The sequence below is a fragment of the Talpa europaea genome (genome assembly GCF_964194135.1).
Source record: "Talpa europaea genome assembly, chromosome: 10".
Lineage (NCBI taxonomy): Eukaryota > Metazoa > Chordata > Mammalia > Eulipotyphla > Talpidae > Talpa > Talpa europaea.
Genome location: NC_140077.1, coordinates 65,649,577 through 65,670,727, shown reverse-complemented (window position 1 = coordinate 65,670,727; position 21,151 = coordinate 65,649,577). Strand labels below are relative to the sequence as shown.

The window sequence follows — 21,151 nt, the reverse complement described above, 5'->3', positions numbered from 1 at the left end:
ACAGAAAAGGAAAGAGAAGTACGAAGGAAAAAGAATGAAGAAAGACTTCAGGAACTATCTGACTCCATGAGGAAAGGAAATATAAGAGTTATAGGAATACCAGAAGGAGAGGAGAGAGATGTAGGAACAGAGAAATATTCAAAGAGATAATTGAAGAGAACTTCCCAAATGTGAAGAAGGAGCTGAAAATTGATATGCAAGAAGCAAGAAGAACACCAAACTTCCACGACGAAAGGAAAAATACAGCAAGACACATAATAGTAAAGCTCCCAAGAATCCAGGACAAGGAAAAAATAATGAAGCTGGCAAGAGGGAAGAAACAGATAACATTCAAAGGAAAGCCAATCAGGCTGACATCAGACTTCTCCGAAGAAACACTACGGGCAAGGAGAGAGTGGAGGGACATAGTCAACAGACTCCAAGAAAACAGATGCCAACCAAGAATACTCTATCCCGCAAAGCTCTCCTTCCTCTTTGAAGAAAGAATATGGACCTTCCCAGACAAACAGAAACCCCGGAATTTCATGACAACTAAACCCCCACTCCAAAAAATACTACAAGGAGTCCTAAAGCCAGAACCTCAGAGGGACGAATAACAATGAAAGAAGGCCAAAAAAAAAAGTTATTAAAAGAATAAATAAATAAAATCAAAGGAAAGACAAACACAATGGCAAATACAGATGCTAACATATCAATATTAACTCTAAATGTAAATGGACTAAACTCTTCAATAAAAAGACACAGAGTTGCAGCCTGGATTAAGAAACAAAACCCAACTTTTTGCTGTCTCCACGAAACACATTTAGCTACAAAAGATAAAAATAGGCTCAAATTTAAAGGATGGAAAACAATCCTACAAGCAAATGGACCAAAAAAGAAAGCAGGCACAGCTATACTGATATCAGATAAAACAGATTTCAAACTCAAAAAGATAAAAAGAGACCCCAATGGTCACTACATTATGATCAAGGGGACAATACTTCAAGAAGAAATAACACTCATTAACATATACTCACCAAACGAAGGAGCACCAAAATATATCAGACAACTGTTGTCCTCTCTGAAAACAGACATCAGAGAAAACACATACGTAGTGGGAGACTTCAACACACCACTATCAACAATGGATAGATCAACAAGACGAAAAATAAGTAAAGAAACCAAAGCTCTAAATAAGGACCTAGAGCAATTGGGCTTAACAGACATCTATAGAACACTAAACCCCCAAAAAACGGAGTACACATTTTTCTCAAGCGCACACGGATCATTCTCCAGGATCGATCACATACTGGGGCACAAGACAAACATCAACAGATACACCAAGATTGAAATCATATCAACCATCTTTTCTGACCATGAAGGCATCAAACTAGAAATAAACCATAAAAAGAAGGCAAGGAACTCTGCTACCTCATGGAGATTAAAAACCACACTACTGGAAGACCACTGGACTAATGAGGAGATCAAAGAAGAAATTAAAAAATTCTTTGAATTGAACGACAAGGAGGACACCAATATCCTAAATGTATGGGATGCAGCAAAAGCAGTAATAAGAGGAAAATATATAGCAATAGAAGCTCACATCAAGAAACAAGAAAGAACGCAAAGAAACAACCTAATCTCGAAGCTCAAAGATCTAGAAAAAGAACAACAAAAAAACCCCAAAACCAGTAGAAGAAAAGAAATAATAAAAACCAAAGCAGAAATAAATGAAATTGAAACAAAAAAAAAAAACAATCCAAAAGATCAATGAAACCAAGAGCTGGTTCTTTGAAAAAATCAATAAAATAGACAAACCCCTAGCCAGGCTCACAAAGGAAAAAAGGGAGAAAGCACAAATAAACAGGATCATCAATGAAAGAGGAGAAATCACAACGGACACAGCAGAAATCAAAAGAATAATCAGTAACTACTATGAACAGTTATATGGAAACAAGTTTAAAAATCTAGAGGAGATGGACAAATTCCTACAACTCTACAATCACCCAAAGCTAGATAATGAAGAAATAGAACACCTAAACAGACCAATTACAAGCAGCGAATTGAAATGGTAATCAAACACCTCCCCAAAAACAAAAGCCCAAGACCTGATGGATTTACAAATGAATTCTACCAAACATTCAGAGACAAATTAGTGCCTATCCTTCACAAACTCTTCCAAAAAATTGAGAAGGAAGGGACAATACCAAACACGTTCTATGAAGCCAACATTACACTAATACCAAAACCGAACAAGGACAACACAAAAAAGGAAAACTGCAGGCCAATCTCCCTAATGAACACTGATGCAAAAATCCTCAATAAAATTTTAGCTATCAGAATCCAACAATGTATCCATAAGATAATTCACCACGACCAAGTAGGATTCATTCCAGGGACACAAGGATGGTTTAACATCCAAAAATCAATCAACGTTATCCAACACATCAACAAAAAGAAATATAAAAATGATATGCTAATATCAATAGATGCCGAGAAAGCTTTCGACAAAGTGCAACACCCATTCATGATAAAAGCCCTTGAAATTCTTGGGATACAAGGAACATACCTTAACATCATAAAGGCCATCTATGACAAGCCAACAGCCAGTATCATTCTCAATGGTGAAAAGCTGAAAGCAATTCCATTAAGATCTGGAACAAGACAAGGATGTCCACTCTCACCACTGCTTTTCAATATTATACTGGAAGTCCTAGCCAGAGCAAGAAGACAAGAGAAAGACATCCAAGGAATCCAAATAGGAAAAGAAGAAGTCAAACTATCACTATTTGCAGATGATATGATAATATACATAGAGAACCCCAAAAACTCCACAGAAAAACTAATTCAACTCATCAATCAGTTCAGTAAAGTGGCAGGATACAAAATCAACACGCAAAAGTCAGTAGCCTTCCTATACACAAACAATAAATCTGAAGAAGAAGAAATAAAAAAAAAAAAACATCCCTTTTATTATCGAAACAAAAAAAATCAAATATTTGGGCATAAATCTAACAAAAGAGGTAAAGGACCTATACAAAGAAAACTATAAAACACTGTTAAAAGAAATAGAAGAAGACACAAAGAAATGGAAAGACATCCCCTGCTCATGGATTGGAAGAATAAACATTATTAAAATGGCCATCCTACCAAAAGCAATATACAGATTCAGTGCTATTCCAATCAAAATTTCAATGTCATTCTTCAAAGAAATAGAACAATTACTGATGAAATTCATATGTAATCACAAAAAACCCCGAATAGCCAAAGCTCTCCTGAAAAAAAAATAAGGGAATGGAGGCATCACACTCCCAGACTTCAAACTATACTACAAAGCCATAATCATCAAAACTGCATGGTATTGGAACAAGAACAGACATACAGACCAATGGAATCGAATAGAAACTCCAGAAATAAACCCACAGATTTATGGTCAACTAATCTTTGACAAAGGAGCAAAGACTATGCATTGGAGCAAAGAAAGTTTGTTCAATAAATGGTGCTGGGAAAACTGGGTGGCTACATGCAAAAGAATGAAGCTTGACCACTACCTCACACCATACACAAAAATCAACTCAAAATGGATTAAAGAACGAGACATAAGACCTGAAACCATAAAATACATAGAAGGAAATATAGGCAAAACACTACATTGACATGCACATCAAAGACATCTTTACAGACACATCACCCAAAGCAGTGATAGTGAAGGCAAAGATAAACAGCTGGGACTACATTAAATTAAAGAGCTTCTGCACAGCAAAAGAGACAATAACAAAAACAAAGAGAAACCCCACCAACTGGGGGAACATTTTTGCACCCAACACTAATGATAAAGGACTGATCACAAAAATCTGCAAAGACCTGATGAGACTCAACAACAACAAAGAAAATAATCCAGTCAAAAATTGGGCAGAAGAGCTAAAAAGAAACTTCTCTGAAGAGGAAATGCAAATAGCCAACAGGCATATGAATAAATGTTCAACATCACTTGTCATCAGAGAAATGCAAATCAAAACTACAATGAGATACCATCTTACACCAGTGAGAATGGCACATATTAAAAAAACTAGCAACAACAAATGTTGGCGAGGGTGTGGAGAAAAAGGAACTCTCCTGCACTGCTGGTGGGAGTGCAAACTGGTCCAACCACTGTGGAGAGCTGTGTGGAGATTTCTGGACCTACTAAACATAGAGCTTCCATATGATCCAGCAATTCCACTCGTAGGTATTTACCCAAAGGACACAGAAACATCAATTCCAAGGAGCACCTGCACCCCTATGTTTATAGCAGCACTGTTTACAATAGCTAAGCTTTGGAAACAACCCAAATGCCCTAAAATAGATGACTGGATCAAGAAGATGTGGTACATATATACCATGGAATATTACTCCCATTCAAAAAAGATAAACACATGCAATTTGCAGCAACATGGATGGCACTTGAAGGGATCATGCTCAGCGAAATAAGCCAAAAAGAAAAGGAAAAATACCGGATGGTCTCACTCATAGCAGGAATCTAGAAAACTTAAATAAGGGACCAGGAAAATGAATAACTATAAAAAAGTGAAAATCAAAATCAACAAAAAACTATGAACCAGAGACACTTTTAGGGGGGCGGGGGTGGGAGGGGAGGGATTGTGGTCAGAATGGGGGGGGGCTGCAATTGTATGGGGAATATAAAAATAAAATTAAAAAAAATAATAAATAAATACAATGGAAAAAAATATAAAAAAAATAAAACAACCAAAAATCATTTTGTACAGAGGTTGAGTTACAAAGAAAATGAATTATATTTTTATTGTTTCATACCCCTTAGCTGGCTGTGCCTTAGGTGCCCTGAAAGCCTGAAAGTGACCTCAAGGAGCTTAGTCTTGGTTCTCACAGGTCCTCATTTTGGCTAGTGAAGTCTTGTAATTGGAAAGGGGCTCTTCATGAGATGACCTCTTGAAAAGGGGTTTAACTTTGTAGTCTCTTCTCATTTGTGACTTCAGGAGACATGAGGTAATCCGACCATAGTTTCATCGGTTCCTTTGAAGAAACCTGCAACAGATATGCTCACACTAGTCTCTCTCTAAACCGTCTCAGATGATGAATCTGTGGTGAATGTTTTAAAACTAGAGGTGCACTTTTGTTCCTCACCAAAAAGAGCATGAAGTGGGAGTAGAATTCATCATCTGTTATTCATCAAATTAGTATTTGTCTTTCTCTTTCTGACTTATTTCACTTTGTATTACCTTTGGAGTACCATCTGTTTTGTTGCAAATGGCAAAAGTTCATATTTTTAGAGATTCCATATGATCCAGCAATTCCACTCCTAGGTATTTACCCAAATGACACAGAAACATTAATTCCAAAGGGCACCTGCACCACTGTGTATATAGCAGCACTATTTACAATAGCTAAACTTTGGAAACAACCCAAATGCCCAAAAATAGATGAGTGGACCAAGAAGATGTGGTACATATACACAATGGAATTTGTAGCAACATGGATGGCGCTGGAAGGGATCATGCTCAGCGAAATAAGCCAGAAAGAAAAAGAAAAATACCGGATGGTCTCACTCATAGCAGGAATCTAGGAAACCTAAATAAGGGACCAGGAAAAAGAATAACTATAATAAAGAAAAAATCAAAATCAACAAGCAACTATAAACCAGAGACACACTATGAGGGGTGGGGAGTGGGGAGAGGAGAGATTGGGATCAAAATAAGTGGGGTGCAATTATATAGGGATATATAATAACCAAGATGAAAATGCATACATTGTGCAATAATGAAAAATGATGTAAGAAATATATAAAATAAAAAAACTTCATCTTTTGTTTTAATATCTCAGTAGCATTCCATTGTGTATATACACCACAGTTTTTTAATCCACTCCTCTCTATTGGGCACTTAGACTTTTTCCATAGCTTGGCTATTGTAAATAGGGCTGCAAAGTATTCATATATATGTCCCTTCAAATTAGTGTTTTTGCATTCTTTGGGTAGATGCCTAGGCGTGGAATCACATGGTAGGTCTATTTTTAATATTTTGAGAAACCTACAAATGGTTTTCCATAAGAGCTGCACTAGTCTACGTTCCCACCAACAGTGTCAGAGGGTTTCTTTTTCTCCATATCCTCAGTAACACTTGTTGTATCTGGTCTTTTTTTATGTAGGCCATTCTCATAGGTGTGAGCTGGTATTTCATTGTGGTTTTGTTTTGCATTTCCCTGATAATGAGTGGTGATGAGCATTTTTTCATGTACCTCTTGGCCATTGTAGGTTTTCTTTGGAGAAGTGTCTGTTTAGCTCTTCTGCATATTTTTTTATTTCTTTATTAACGTTTTCTTTTTGTTGAGTTGCACAAATATTTTCTCCCTTTAGGTGGGTGTCTTTTTGTTTTACTGATAGTGTGTTTTTCTGTGCAGAAGCTTTTTAGTTTGATGTAATCCCATTTTTTTATGTATTTGCTTTTGCTTATCTATTAGAGATAAAACCTTAAGACATCTCTGACTCCAATGCCATGGAGTGTTTTGCTTATGTAATCTTTAACATATTTTATAGTTTTGGCTTTTATTTTCATGTCTTTAGTCCATTTTGCATTAATTTTTGTGTAAGGTGTGAGATGGTGATCAAGTTTCATTCTTTTGCATGTGGCTACCCAGTTTTCCCAACACCAGGAAGATGACTGTATGACTTTTCCCACTGCAAAACCCAGTCCCTGGCTGCCTGGGGATTCTTCATTGAACTGTCAAACAGGCTATGCACTCACAGTGAATTATGTACTCTCCTTCCTAGGCTGGCATCCTGGGGAGAGCCTGGGGGACTTTTGAGGGAAGGGCTAATATCCCTCCTGGTGAACTGGCAGCACTCCTGACTTATTGTTAGTTAATCTTTCCCTCTCTTTCAGTGATTCCTAACTCTCCGCCTTGCTAAGACACTGCTTTTTACTTTCCTAATTCTGTTCTTGATGTGGCTGCTCCCTCCAGATGCTTATCTTTGATATTCCAGAGGGAAGCAATGACTCAAGGATTCTGTATGTCCAGCATCTTTCCCAAATGCCCCCTTTATTTTGAAAGGTTGATTGAGTTAGGCCAATCCAGATCCAGCCTGGCAGTTAGCTTGTTGTAGGGAGGGAGGAGACAGGTAGAGAGATGATAACCTCTTGTGGTGATACACTCCACTTTTATTTCAAATCTGACCTGAGGTTGATTCCCAGAGTTGGCTTTTTTTTTTTTTTTGGCTTTTCTTTTTGTGATGCTAAATATTTTGTACCTTATATAAACAAGATATTTTTAATAATTTGAGGGCAACTTGACAACTTTTCAAGCTAAAGGAAATTTCCTATGTGATCTCATGCTTTTTGAAACTGAAATATATCCCTAATCTGTAGTTGAACCTTTAGTCTTTCCCCTTCCTTTAATCACTTTTTTTAAGTGTAATTCACTTGCCATAAAATCCACCCATTTTAATTGTATATATATTCAACATATAACAAGAGAGACTCAGTGGTTCCTCCTCTTGAGTTTTCAGAAAGGGTTTATGAAAGACTTGTTATTTCTATCTTCTGAGTATTTGATAGATTTTAACAAAAGCCTTTTGGGCTTGTGATTTCATTTGTGGCAAGATTTTGAACTACTAATACAATTTCTTTAATTACCTTAAATTTACTGTTTCTAGTTTTGGTCATTTATCTTTGCAGGAATTTATCAGCATCATCTAAGATTTATAATATATTGGCATAAAATTGTTCATAATATTCACTTTAATTTCTTTAGGTTCACTAGTAGTGTCCTCCTGTCTTCCATCCCTGATTTTGTTTTTTGTTTTTTTTTAAACATTTATTTATTTATTTATACAAGCACTGGGTACAGTCAGAAGCGTGGGAGGGTGAGAGAATTCACCAGAGCCAGAGTGGGGGGCAGAACAGGCAGACTGATGAAATACACTGCTAAGGGGAGCAGCGAGGTCTGCTGGAGGTCTCACGGCAGGAGAGGTCTGCACGCCATGTGGGACCCTCGCCAGGGCAGTTGGGGATCAAACCGGCGCTGTAGAGGCTGCAGGCAGCTTCGCAGCCCAGTGCTCAACCGCCACGCCACCAGGGGAGGCCCCATCCCTGATTTTGGTAATTTGTGTCTTTTTTTTTTTTTCTTGGATGAGTCTAAAAAGTTTTATCAGTTTTCTTGACTATTTCAAAGGCCAACTTTATGTTTCAGTTAGTTTATTCATTATTTTTCTGTTATCTCTCTTTGCTTTTTGGTCCCTTAATTTATGTATTTGTTGCTTTGGGTTTACTTTGCTGTATTTTCTTTTTTTTATAATTAACTATATATGCTTGATTTTTTTTTTATTGTCTTACATCATTGTTCCTTTTTGTACAGTAATTTGTTTCTCCCCTCAGGTGTCGTCCCATAGTCCTCCTGCCACCATATCACCTGTGAACCACTACCATCTTCCCTTGTGTTCTTCCCTCCCCTGTTTTGACCCTCCCACCCCTCCCTTGCTGTATGCCTCAGATCTATTATCAGCTTGCTAGTTTTTTTTCTTGGCTTTTTGTTAGGTTTCTCTCTATTCTGCATGTAAATGAAACCATCCAATATTTTCTTTTTTCTCCTGACTTGTTTCACTTAGTATAATCCCTTCCAGTTCCATCCATGTTGCTGCAAATGGCATGGGTTTGTCATTTTTGTTCACTGAGTAATATTCCATTATGTAAATATACCACAATTTTTGACCCATTCTTCTGTTTGGGGGCATTTGGGTTGTTTCCATATCTTGGCTGTTGTAAATAGTGCTACAGTAAACGTAGGAGCAGGTTTCCTTTCAAATTCGTGTTACTGTGTTCTTTGGATAAATTCTTAGGAGTGGAATGACTGGGACATATGGTGGATCCAATTTTAGTGTTCTATAGAACCTCCACACAACTTTCCATGGTTACTGGACCACATTACATTCCCACCAACAGTGCACAAGGGTTCCTTTTTCTCTGCATCCTTGCCAGCATTTATTACCTACCAGTTGGGCCACTTTCATTGGTGTGAGGTGGTATCTCATTGTGGTTTTGATTTGCATTTCCCTGATAACGAGTGATGTTGAACAAGTTTTCATATGTCTGTGGGTAATTTCATTTCTTCTTTGGAGGTGTGTCTTTTTAATTCTTCTGCCCATTTCTTGACTGTTTTTGTTGACTTGTGTAAGCTCTTTGTAGATCTTTGGTATCAGTCCCTTATCCATTGTGTGGTGTGCAAATATTTTCTCCCATTCCGTACGATATCTTTTCATCTTGGTTACTCTCTCTTTGCTGTACAGAAGCTTTTTAGTTTGATGTAGTCCCACTTGTATATCTTTGCTTATCTTGCTTCTGAAGAAGAATCCTCAAAGATGTTTCTGAGGTGTATGTCATGGAGTGTTTTGTTTATGTGTTCTCTTCTGTATATTTTATGGTGTCAGGTCTTACATTCAAGTCTTTCATCCATTTTGAGTTGATTTCTGTGTATGATTACTGTGTGAGACAGTAGTCTAGTTTCATTTTTTTCTATGTTGCAGTTCAGATTTCCCAACACCATTCATTGAAGAGGCTTTCCTTGTTCCAGTATATATTCTTTGTTCCTGTGCTGTAGATTAGTTGACCATATATGTATGGTTTTATTTCTGGACCTTCAATTTGAATCCATTGGTCTGTGTGTCTGTTTTTGTTCCAATACCATGCTGCTTTTATTATAATAACTTTGTAGTATTGTATGAAGTCTGGGAGTGTTACTTACCTGCAATTCTTCCCCACTTTGGTTCGGAGAGCTTTGGCTATTTGGGGTTTCTTGTGCTTCCATATGAATTTCAACAATATTTGTTCCATTTCTTTGAAAAATGCCATTGAGATTTTTATTGGAATTGCATTGAATCTGTACATTGCTTTTGGTAGGATGGCCATTTTGATGATGTTAATTCTCCAGATTCATGATCAGGGAATATCTTTCCATTTCTTTGTGTCTTCTATTTCTTTTAACAGTGTTTTGTAGTTTTCCTTGTATAGGTCTGTCACCTCCTTTGTTAGGTTTATTCCCAGGTATTTAATATTTGGGGATATAATTTAAGTGGTATGGTTTTCTTTTCTAAAGATTTATTTGTTTGTTTGTTTGTTTGTTTGTTTGTTTATACAAGCACTGGGTACAGTCAGATGTGCGGGAGGGTGAGAGCATTCACCAGAGCCAGAGCAGGGAGCAGAACAGGCAGACTGACAAAGTACACTGCCGAGGGGAGCAGCGGCACGGCAGGAGAGGTCTGTTCTGCCACGTGGGACCCTTGGCCGGGGATCGAACCAGCACTGCAGAGGCTGCGGGCAGCTTTGCAGCCCAGTGCTCAACCTCTGCGCCACCGGGGAAGCCCTGGTGTGGTTTTCTTAAGTTCTTCTTGAAACTTGCGTATAGGAAGGCTACTGATTTTTGTTTTTTGATTTTGTTACTTGCCATTTTACTGGTTTATTGTTTTAATTGTTTTTTCTGTGAATTTTTTATGGTTCTCTATTATCTGCAAATAATTATGGTTTTACTTTTTTTCCAATTTTGATTCCTTGTATGTCTTTCTCTTGCCTATTTGGTCTAGCAAGGATGTCTAGTACTATATTGAAAATCAGTGGTGAGAGTGGATATCTTTGTCTTTTTCCAGATCTTAATTGGAAGATCAGTTTTTCTATTTTCTTAAGGTGGAAACTTGTTAACAGGTTTCAGAGCTTTCTTCTTTTTTGATCTTGACATAAAACACAGTCTTGTGTTGCTTAGTGTTGGTAGTATACTCTATACTCTGAGAATTGTATCATTAGGTGACTTTGTTATTTTTTAAAGATCGAGTGTGACTATGCAAACCTTGATGGTATAACCTACTACATACCTGGGCTCTATAGTAAAGCTTATTGGGACCACCATCCTGTTTTAACTGTTGTTGACTGAAGTATTGTTAAATGATGCATGACTGTATAAATTTCTCTTAAGCACTACCTTAGCTGCAACCTCAGATGAGATTTTGGTTTTGTGTTTTTTTTTATTTCACTATATTTTCTAAATTTCTTCTTTGATCCATGGGTTTTTAGAAGTGAATTGTTGAATTTCTAAAATTTGCAGATATCTCGCACTCCTTACTGTTGTTGATTTCTAATAATCCTTTTATGGTCAGAGCTTATTTTATGTGATTTCAAAAACTTTAATTTCTTGAGACTTTTTAATGGCCTAGCAAATGGTCTCTTTGAGAATATATTTCAGGCATACTTGAAAAGAATGTGTGTTTTGTTGTTGGGTGATGTATTCTAAAAAAAGTCACGTTGAATTGGTCAGTAATGTTCAAATCCTCTTTTCCTGACTATTTCATTAATTATTCAGAGTGGGTGCTGCACTCTCCCACTATTTTTTTTTCAGTTTTTAAAATTGTGGCTAAATATATTGGGTTGTCAGAAAAGTCATGATGCATTTTTGCTTGAAAAACATAGAAAAAACATGTCATGAGTTTTCTGACAAGCCAATATGAAAATAAAGTTTATCACCTTAACCATTGTAAAGTGTATAACTCAGTGTTCTTAAGTGCATTCATTTTGTTGTATAACCATCACTACCTTACATTTTTGTAATTTTTTCTTACAAAACAGAAACTTGCATGCTTTAATAATAACTTACCCTGTTTCTGGCAAGCACTTTTTGTCTATGATTGTGTCTAGCTTAGGTACCTAATATAAGTGGAATCATATAGTATTCATGTTTAATGACTAAAATATTTCACTTAGAAAAGCTGAAAGCAATTCCATTAAGATCTGGAACAAGACAAGGATGTCCACTCTCACCATTGCTTTTCAATATAATACTGGAAGTCCTAGCCAGGGCAATAAGACAAGAGAAAGACATCCAAGGAATCCAAATAGGAAAAGAAGAAGTCAAACTATCACTATTTGCAGACGATATGATATTATACATAAACCCCAAAAACTCCACAGAAAAGCTAATTCAACTCATCAATCAGTTCAGTAAAGTGGCAGGATACAAAATCAACACGCAAAAGTCAGTAGCCTTCCTATACACAAACAATAAATCTGAAGAAGAAGAAATCAAAAAGACCATCCCTTTTGTTATTGAAACAAAAAAAATCAAATATTTGGGAATAAATCTAACAAAAGAGGTAAAGGACCTATACAAAGAAAACTATAAAACACTGTTAAAAGAAATAGAAGAAGACACAAAGAAATGGAGAGACATCCCCTGCTCATGGATTGGAAGAATAAACATTATTAAAATGGCCATCCTTCCAAAAGCAATATACAGATTCAATGCTATTCCAATCAAAATTTCAATGTCATTCTTCAAAGAAATAGAACAATTATTGATGAAATTCATATGGAATCACAAAAAACCCCGAATAGCCAAAGCTCTCCTGAAAAAAAAAGAAGGGAATGGAGGCATCAGACTCCCAGACTTCAAACTATACTACAAAGCCATAATCATCAAAACCGCATGGTATTGGAACAAGAACAGACATACAGACCAATGGAATCGAATAGAAAATCCAGAAATAAACCCACAGGTTTATGGTCAACTAATCTTTGACAAAGGAGCAAAGACTATGCATTGGAGCAAAGAAAGTTTGTTCAATAAATGGTGCTGGGAAAACTGGGTCGCTACATGCAAAAGAATGAAGCTTGACCACCACCTCACACCATACACAAAAATCAACTCAAAATGGATTAAAGAACTAGACATAAGACCTGAAACCATAAAATATATAGAAGGAAATATAGGCGAAACACTACGTGATTTGCACATCAAAGACATCTTTACAGACACATCACCCAAAGCAGTGATAGTGAAGGCAAAGATAAACAGCTGGGACTATATCAAATTAAAGAGCTTTTGCACAGCAAAAGAGACAATAACAAAAACAAAGAGAAACCCCACCAACTGGGAGAACATTTTTGCACCCAACACTAATGATAAAGGACTGATCACAAAAATCTGCAAAGAGCTGATGAGTCTCAACAACAACAAAGAAAATAATCCAGTCAAAAAATGGGCAGAAGAGCTTAAAAGAAACTTCTCTGAAGAGGAAATGCAAATGGCCAACAGGCATATGAAAAAATGTTCAACATCACTTGTCATCAGGGAAATGCAAATCAAAACTACCATGAGATACCATCTTACACCAGTGAGAATGGCACATATTAAAAAAACTAGCAACAACAAATGTTGGCGAGGGTGTGGAGAAAAAGGAACTCTTCTGCACTGTTGGTGGGAGTGCAAACTGGTCCAACCACTGTGGAAAGCTGTGTGGAGATTTCTGGACCTACTAAACATAGAGCTTCCATATGACCCAGCAATTCCACTCCTAGGTATTTACCCAAAGGACACAGAAACATCAATTCCAAAGAACACCTGCACCCCTATGTTTATAGCAGCACTGTTTACAATAGCTAAGCTTTGGAAACAACCCAAATGCCCAAAAATAGATGACTGGATCAAGAAGATGTGGTACATATATACCATGGAATATTACTCAGCATTCAAAAAAGATAAACACATGCAATTTGCTGCAAGATGGATGGCGCTGGAAGGGATCATGCTCAGCGAAATAAGCCAAAAAGAAAAAGAAAAATACCGGATGGTCTCACTCATAGCAGGAATCTAGAAAACTTAAATAAGGGACCAGGAAAATGAATAACTATAAGAAAGTGAAAATCAAAATCAACAAAAAACTATGAACCAGAGACACTTTTAGGGGGGCGGGGGCGGGAGGGGAGGGATTGGGGTCAGAATGGGGGGCTGCAATTGTATGGGGAATATAACAATAAAATTTATTAAAAAAAAAAAAATAAATGTAGATGAAAAATCAAAAAAAAAAATAGATAAAAATAGACCCATAGCAAGGCAAATTGTTGTAAAATGTCAGAAACTTTAGAACAAGGAAAGGTTCTTATCAAAAGAAAAATCAGGGCACATACCAAGGATCAAGGGTCAGTAGTCTGAATGGCATGCTGGAAGCAAGAAAGCAGTAACACCTTCAAAAGTTAACCTAAAATTCTATACCCAGCCAAGTATTCAATCAATCAAGTGTCAGGATAGAATAAAGAGGTGTTTAGACATGCTACATGTAAGGGGGGAAAGTACCTTCCTTAGGAAGAGAATGGAATGTCTACTGTCAACATTTAGTATTCCTATAGTATCCCTATATTCCTATGTATACAAAGGTGAGAAAGAGTGAGAAAGAGAAAGAGAGAAACCAAAATGATAGCAAGAAAAGGTAGTTGTTGTGAGAGAGACACCACAGAGATCACTCATTCACACTGGAATTGGAAGACTGAAGACATGGGTTATGGGGAACTGTCACTACAATCATTAGTCATCATAAGATCTTTCTATATGACTAAACTACTGAGAGATATATTTTTTTGTACAAGGGAATAAAACCAAGAAGGAGAAAGGCATAAAAGCCAGGAAACAGGTAAATCATCTCAGCAGGAGAAGAAATTCCAAGTATGCAAAATCAGGAAACAGTCAAGATATGGAAGAATCACTCAAAAAAATACTCCATTCAGAAAAAAAAAAAAAGTGGCTACAAATTTCCTAATGTTTTTTTTTTTTTTTTTCAAATTTCCTAATGTTAAGGAAAATGATGCTGCAAGGCTAATAAAAAGTATAGAAAGAATAATTATAAGTGGAAAAATTATTAACATCAGAAACAATAAAAAAGAAAGAAAATATAATCATATGACAATACTCATTTATGAATAATATTTGTATAGGCATAATAATGAACAATGAATAATGATTTAATCAGAATTTAATATGACTATATTGGGAGGGTGGGAAAGGCAGAATGGTTAGTCTGAGAAAATTAAGTCTATGGAGTCAATAGATAATATGCAAAACAAAGATAATAATGGATCTCCATTACTTAGAAATACAAGGGTATGTCAGTGCCAAAAAGAACAGCTCAAGAAGACAAAACCCTTTGCCAGTTGGAAGGTGTTTGGTTGGCAAAGAGATGCAGTGGGTGGGGAACTGTTGTATTTCATTATTAATTTTATAGTAGTATTTAGCTTTTAAACCAAATGTATAAATCATATTGATAAATCTTATTTAACCATTCAAATGTCCAGCTTAATCACAATTTTATCTCCAGAATTCAGCACAGTGCTTAGCATATAGTTGTAGGTCTTTAATAAATATTTATTGACAGCGAATAGAGGGCAAGTTATGGCCCTATTCTAGAGGAGCCATCCACAAAATAAAGTAACGGAGGAAAAAAAAAATCATAGATGAGGGCACACAGAGCACCTCCCCTTGGAATACTCAGACCTGCTGGGTCAGGTTGAACCACTTCACCCTCCCAGCTTCAGAGGTTACCCACAGAGACATGCAGGAGCACAAGACACAGGCATGGAGGTGGCAGGATCAACAGGATGTATCATAACATTAAGCAACATCAGGCGTTCTCCTCCTCATCAAAATAAAAACCACAGTATCTGGAGAAATAGTGTAGATTTCTTTAGGGAAATAAAAAAAAAATAAAAAAAAAAAATAAAATATTTCACTTAGTTTTAAAGTTTATTTTGTTTGATACTAGCCACCCCTGCTGTCTTTTGGTTACTATTTCCATGAAGTGTCTTTTTCCGTCCTTTCACTTTCATCCTATTTATATCTTTTGGATCTAAAGTGAGTTACTTGTAGACAGCTTATAGTTGGATCATGTTTTTCTATCTGTTTGGCTGATCTCCTTGTAGAGCTTAATTCTTTTACATTTTATGTAATTATTGATAAGAGGGACTTCTATCATTTTCTGTTTGTTTTCTAAACACCTTACAACTTTTGTTGTCTTCATTCCTGAATTACTAGTTTCTCTTGTGTAAGGTGACTTTTTTTCTGTAGAATGAAATATTCAAGTTCCCTTCTTGTTCTTTTTGTATGTAGCTGTTACTTTTAGCATCCTAAAGTGATAACAGTCTAATTTGAATTTATGCCAGCTTAATGTCAATAACATGCAAAAACTCAGCTACTTCATAGGTCTACTTCTCTTCAGTTATTGATGCTACAGAACTCTTATCTTTATATATTCTGTCCAAATACATACACTAATATATTTTTAAATGTTTTAGCTTTTTAAATCATGTAGAAAACAAAAAGTGGATTTACAAACCAAAGTCGTCATAATCTTAGCTTTTTAAAATGATTAAGGTGGTTTTTCTGTTCTTTTTTTAAAAAAGATTTATTTATTTATGCATACAAGAGCTGGGATGCAGGCCAGAGATGCAGGTGGTGAGAGGATTCATCAGAGACAGAGTGGGGAAACAGAACAGGCAGATCGACTGAAATACACTGCTGAGTGGAGCAGCGGGCGAGGCAGGAGAGGTCTGCTGCGCCATGTGGGTTGCGCTGGGGATCGAACTTGTGCTGCAGAGGCTGCAGATTGCTTCAGTGTGGTGCTTAACCCCTTGTGCCACCAGGGAGGCCCCAATCATAGCTTTTATAATTACCCATATATTTACATTTTTGAACCCTTTCTTTCTTTCTTTTTTGTAAGAGGTTTTTTTTTTTAAGATTTATTTATTTATTTACACAAGAACCGGGGTACAGGCCAGATGCATGGGAGGGTGAGAGGATTCACTGGAGACAGAACGGGGAACAGAACAGGCAGACTGACAAAATACACTGCTGAGGAGAGCAGAGGGTGAGACAGGAGAGGTCTGCCGCACCATGTGGGACCCTTGCTGGCCGGCCTGGATTGAACCAGCAACCAGCACTGCAGAGACTATGGACAGCTTCACAACACTGTGCTCAACTGCCTGCGCCACCAGGAGAGGCCTGAACCCTTTATTTCTTCATATAGCTTTGAGTTACTGTCTGGTATCCTTTCACTTCAACCTGCAGAACTCCCACTAGCATTTCTAGCAGGACAAAGGTACTGGTAACAAGTTTCCTTGGCTTTTATTTATCTGGACCTGTCTTAATTTCACCTTCATTCTTGAAATACAGTTTTGCTGGATATAGGACTTTTGATTGAGAGAGTTTTTTCTTTAGTGGCATTATAAATTCTTTAAAAATTAATTTTTATTTCCAAATTGCTGTTAGCATTTAGATATTCTTCTGCTATTTTTTTACATTGACCTTGTAGCCTGTGTTGTTGGTATATTCACATGTTACTTCTGATAATTATGTAGACTTAGAGTTTCCTTAGGATTTCCTTTATAAACAGTTATGTTGTCTGTGAAAAAATAGTTTTACTTCCTGCTTTTTCAGCCTTTATGTGTTTTGCTTTTATTTTTTAAGATATTTATTCTTACAAGATATGGGGTACAGGCCAGAGGTGTGAGGGGGTAAGAGGAGTCACCATAAACAGAGCAGGGAACAGAACAGGCAGATCGACTGAAATACACTGCTGAGGGGAGCAGTGGGCGAGGCAGGAGATGTCTGCTGCGCCATGTGGGTATTTCTGTGGCTGGGGATCGAACTCGTGCTACAGTGGCTGAGGATAGCGTCATCGGTTGTGTCTTAACCCCTGCACCCCCAGGGAAGCCCCTTTGCTTTTCTTTTTTATAAAAAACATTATTTATACAAGAACTGGCGTATAGACCAGAGGTGTGGGGGGTGAGAGGATTCACCAGAGACAGAGTGGGGAACAGAAAAGGCAGACTGACTGAAATACATTGCTGAGGGGAGCAGCTGGTGAGACAGGAGAGGTCTGCTGGGCCATGTGGGTAGCTCCCTAGTCAGCCGGGGCGATCAAACTCATGCTACAGGGGCTGTGAATAGCTTCATAGTGCTGTGCTTAACCCTTTGCACCACCAGAGAGGTCCTATGCCTTTTGCTTTTCTTGATTTATTGTACTGGCTAGGATATCCAGCACAATGCCAAGTAGAAGTGGTCAAATAATCTTAGCTCTAATTCCTAAACTTAGAAAGAAGTATTTTCTGTAAACACAATTTTTGCATAGATATCAAGATTAGTACCCAGTTCTTTTATCAAAGTGGAAACACTGTGGATCTTTTGCTAAAGGATGATGCCAAAACTTTTTGTCTGGAACTGTGCTGTCTCGTTGGACACCAGTCACGTGTGGTTGTTCAAATTTAAATTGGTTAAAGTTAAATAAAAGTGAAAATTCAATGCTTAATTGTTACACGTATCTAATGTCTACTATAATAGGCTGTGCAAATATATAGAACATTACAGGAAATTCTGTTTGGCAACATTAGTCTAGAATTAAATGCAAAATAATACTTTTCTATAGAAAAGTTGAATTGATTTGAAGGCGTGGTGGTTTTCTTTCATGAAAGTTGGAGATACTGAACAGAGAAAAGATATGTTATATTTTTGCTTTCTTTGTCCTAAATATTCTAAAACTAGAGATACCAATCTAAAATAGATTCCTCTTTTTTTTTTTTGCTCAGGATAAAATGATGTATTTATTAAAAGAGTTTCTTGTATAACCATTTAATTCTATCACAAAGTCAACAATATCTGACTTGAATTGGTGCAATAATGAAAACATTTTTATCTAAGCAGTTTTTGTCTACTTATTTTTTTTTAATTTTTTAATTTTTTTTATTTTTTACATCATTGTTCATTTTTTTTTTAAATAATAAATTTTATTTTTATATTCCCCCATACAATTGCAAATGTCCCATTCTGACCCCAATCCCTCCCCTCCTGGCCCCCACCCCCCAAAAAGTGTCTCTGGTTCATAGTTGTTTGTTGATTTTGATTTTCACTTTCTTATAGTTATTCATTTTCCTGGTCCCTTATTTAAGTTTTCAGTATTCCTGCTATGAGTGAGACCATCCGGTATTTTTCTTTTTCTTTTTGGCTTATTTCGCTGAGCATGATCCCTTCCAGCGCCATCCATGTTGCTGCAAATTGCATGTGTTTATCTTTTTTGAATGCTGAGTAATATTCCATGGTATATATGTACCACATCTTCTTGATCCAGTCATCTATAAAATAGATTCCTCTTGATAGTTGATTCGATAGAACTGTTTCTTGTTATTCATACATTTATGTATTGACACTCTTTTCCATTCTTTTGAAGAGGGACCTTGTGCATAGGCTGTCCTTCTCAATATTTAGACATCGAAAGTATATTTATTACTGCTCAGAGACCCTTTTCCTCCTCTTAATCAGATTATTTGTAAGTAATCATTAACTAAAAATTAAAAGCACAACAATTTGTATTTCAGATTTTTATTTTATCTTTCTCTGATTTTCATTAATTAATAGCTGGGAAGATACTTCAAATCATTAATATTGAGATGAAGAGTAAAGTGAAGGCTTATACTATGGCAGAAGAAGTGATTTTCTGGAAATGGGTCTCAGTGAATACTGTTGCCCTGGTGACTGAGACAGCAGTCTACCACTGGAGTGTGGACGGTGACTCCCAACCTGTGAAGATGTTTGATAGACATGCCAGTCTGGCAGGGTGTCAGATAATCCACTACAGGACTGACAAATGCCAGAAGTGGCTACTTCTCATTGGTATCTCAGCTCAGGTAAGCTTTTAGCTATCTTTAGGGGCTGCTCTGATGAATCATACAAGCCTAATACTAAAGTTCGTATCAGTGTAACACATCTAAACTTTGAATCAAATAGGAATTTTAATTCAAATTTGACTCACCAGATTGTTGATGTTCTTATAGACTAGTTCTCACACAGCTTTAAGAAGTAAATTGTTAGAAGCTCCCGGCGGAGCCAGAGATGAGCTGGGAAGTTGGCCCACACCAGGACCCTTCCGGCCAGCAGTCCGAGCCCAGAGGGGGAGCGGGCACCCAAGGCTGGAGCAGACTGGGCATGCAGGGGAGTGCGTCTCCGCATCGCCATTTTAAAACAGGGCCCTTTCTTCAATAAAGACTGCTTGAAACTGGCAGAAGGCTCCCCCCGGAGCCAGAGGGAGGTTCCCTGCACAGTCAGAGGTGAGCTGAAGGCCCCCACAAGCCTGGCAGGAAGTTGGAGCCCAGAGGGGGATCCAGTTTTTTTGGATCCCAGAGTGCAATCCAGCTGCCCCACCTCCAGGGAGGTCTGTGGGACTTCAAGACACACCTTTGAAATTAAACACAGAAGGAGAAAATATTCTGTGACAGCGACCATTAACATACTCAAAGTACCACTGCCTCACTAGACTTCTGGCATAACAGTATTTGACTCGTCTGGAACGCCAGTTTCTGAAATCCCAGAAAGAGCACACCAAAAAGAAGCCGGCCGGTACCAGCGACACAGTGTACGACGCATAGGGCAAATTAGAAAACAGGCAGCAAGGAGAAGAAAAACTACATGCAACCTAGCAACTCCTCAGGAGAAAAACACACTACCAAAAGAAAACCACCCACCAGATTGCAATGACAGTGACTTGGAAGAACTTCTGAGCCTCCCAGAAAGAGAATTTAAAATTGCCGTCATTAAAAAAAAAAAACAGAAGTCATAAAGGAAAACAATGATAAGGGAAAAATAATCAATGATCAGAAGAATGAAATTGAGTCCCTAAAGAGGGAAGTAAAAGAAATGTAGGAGATCAAAGAATTAATGGAGGCGCTAAAGAACTCTGGGAAAAGCAATGAAAACAGAATAGATGAAATGGAAGAATGAATACGTACTCTTGAAGACACAGAAATAAAAAGAACCAAAACAGAAAAGAAAAGAGAGGTACAAAGGAAAAAGAATGAAGAAAGACTTCGGGAATGATCTGACTCCATGAGGAAAGGAAATATAAGAGTTATAGGAATCCCAGAAGGAGGGGAGAGAGACGTAGGAACAGAGAAAATATTCAAGGAAATAATTGAAGAGAACTTCCCAAACGTGAAGGAGCTGAAAATAGACATACAAGAAGCAAGAAGAACACTAAACTTCCATGAGAAAAGGAAAAATACAGCAAGACACATAATAGTAAAGCTCCCAAGAAGCCAAGACAAGGAAAAAATAATGAAGCTGACAAGAGGGAAGAAACAGATAACATTCAAAGGGAAACCAATCAGACTGACATCAGACTTCTCTGAAGAAACACTACAGGCAAGGAGAGAGTGGAGGGACATAGTCAACAGACTCCAAAACAACAAATGCCAACCAGGAATACTCTATCCCGCAAAGCTTTCCTTACTCTATGAAGAAAGAGTAAGGACCTTCCCAGACAAACAGAAACTCTGGAATTTCATTATGACTAAACCCCGACTCCAAAAAA

At 37.2% G+C, this 21,151-nt stretch overlaps 1 protein-coding gene across 1 annotated transcript in view; it reads left to right on the top strand.

Moving 5' to 3' along the window:
- The window catches only part of CLTCL1 (clathrin heavy chain like 1), a gene marked incomplete at both ends in the record, with an annotated part of 148,746 nt that overhangs the window by 31,948 nt on the left and 95,647 nt on the right, over positions 1–21,151 (top strand). Inside the window, one exon of the mRNA XM_084245481.1 lies at positions 19,204–19,472. Coding sequence (XP_084101607.1) covers positions 19,204–19,472 — 269 coding nt within the window. The remainder of the gene's footprint in view (positions 1–19,203; positions 19,473–21,151) is intronic.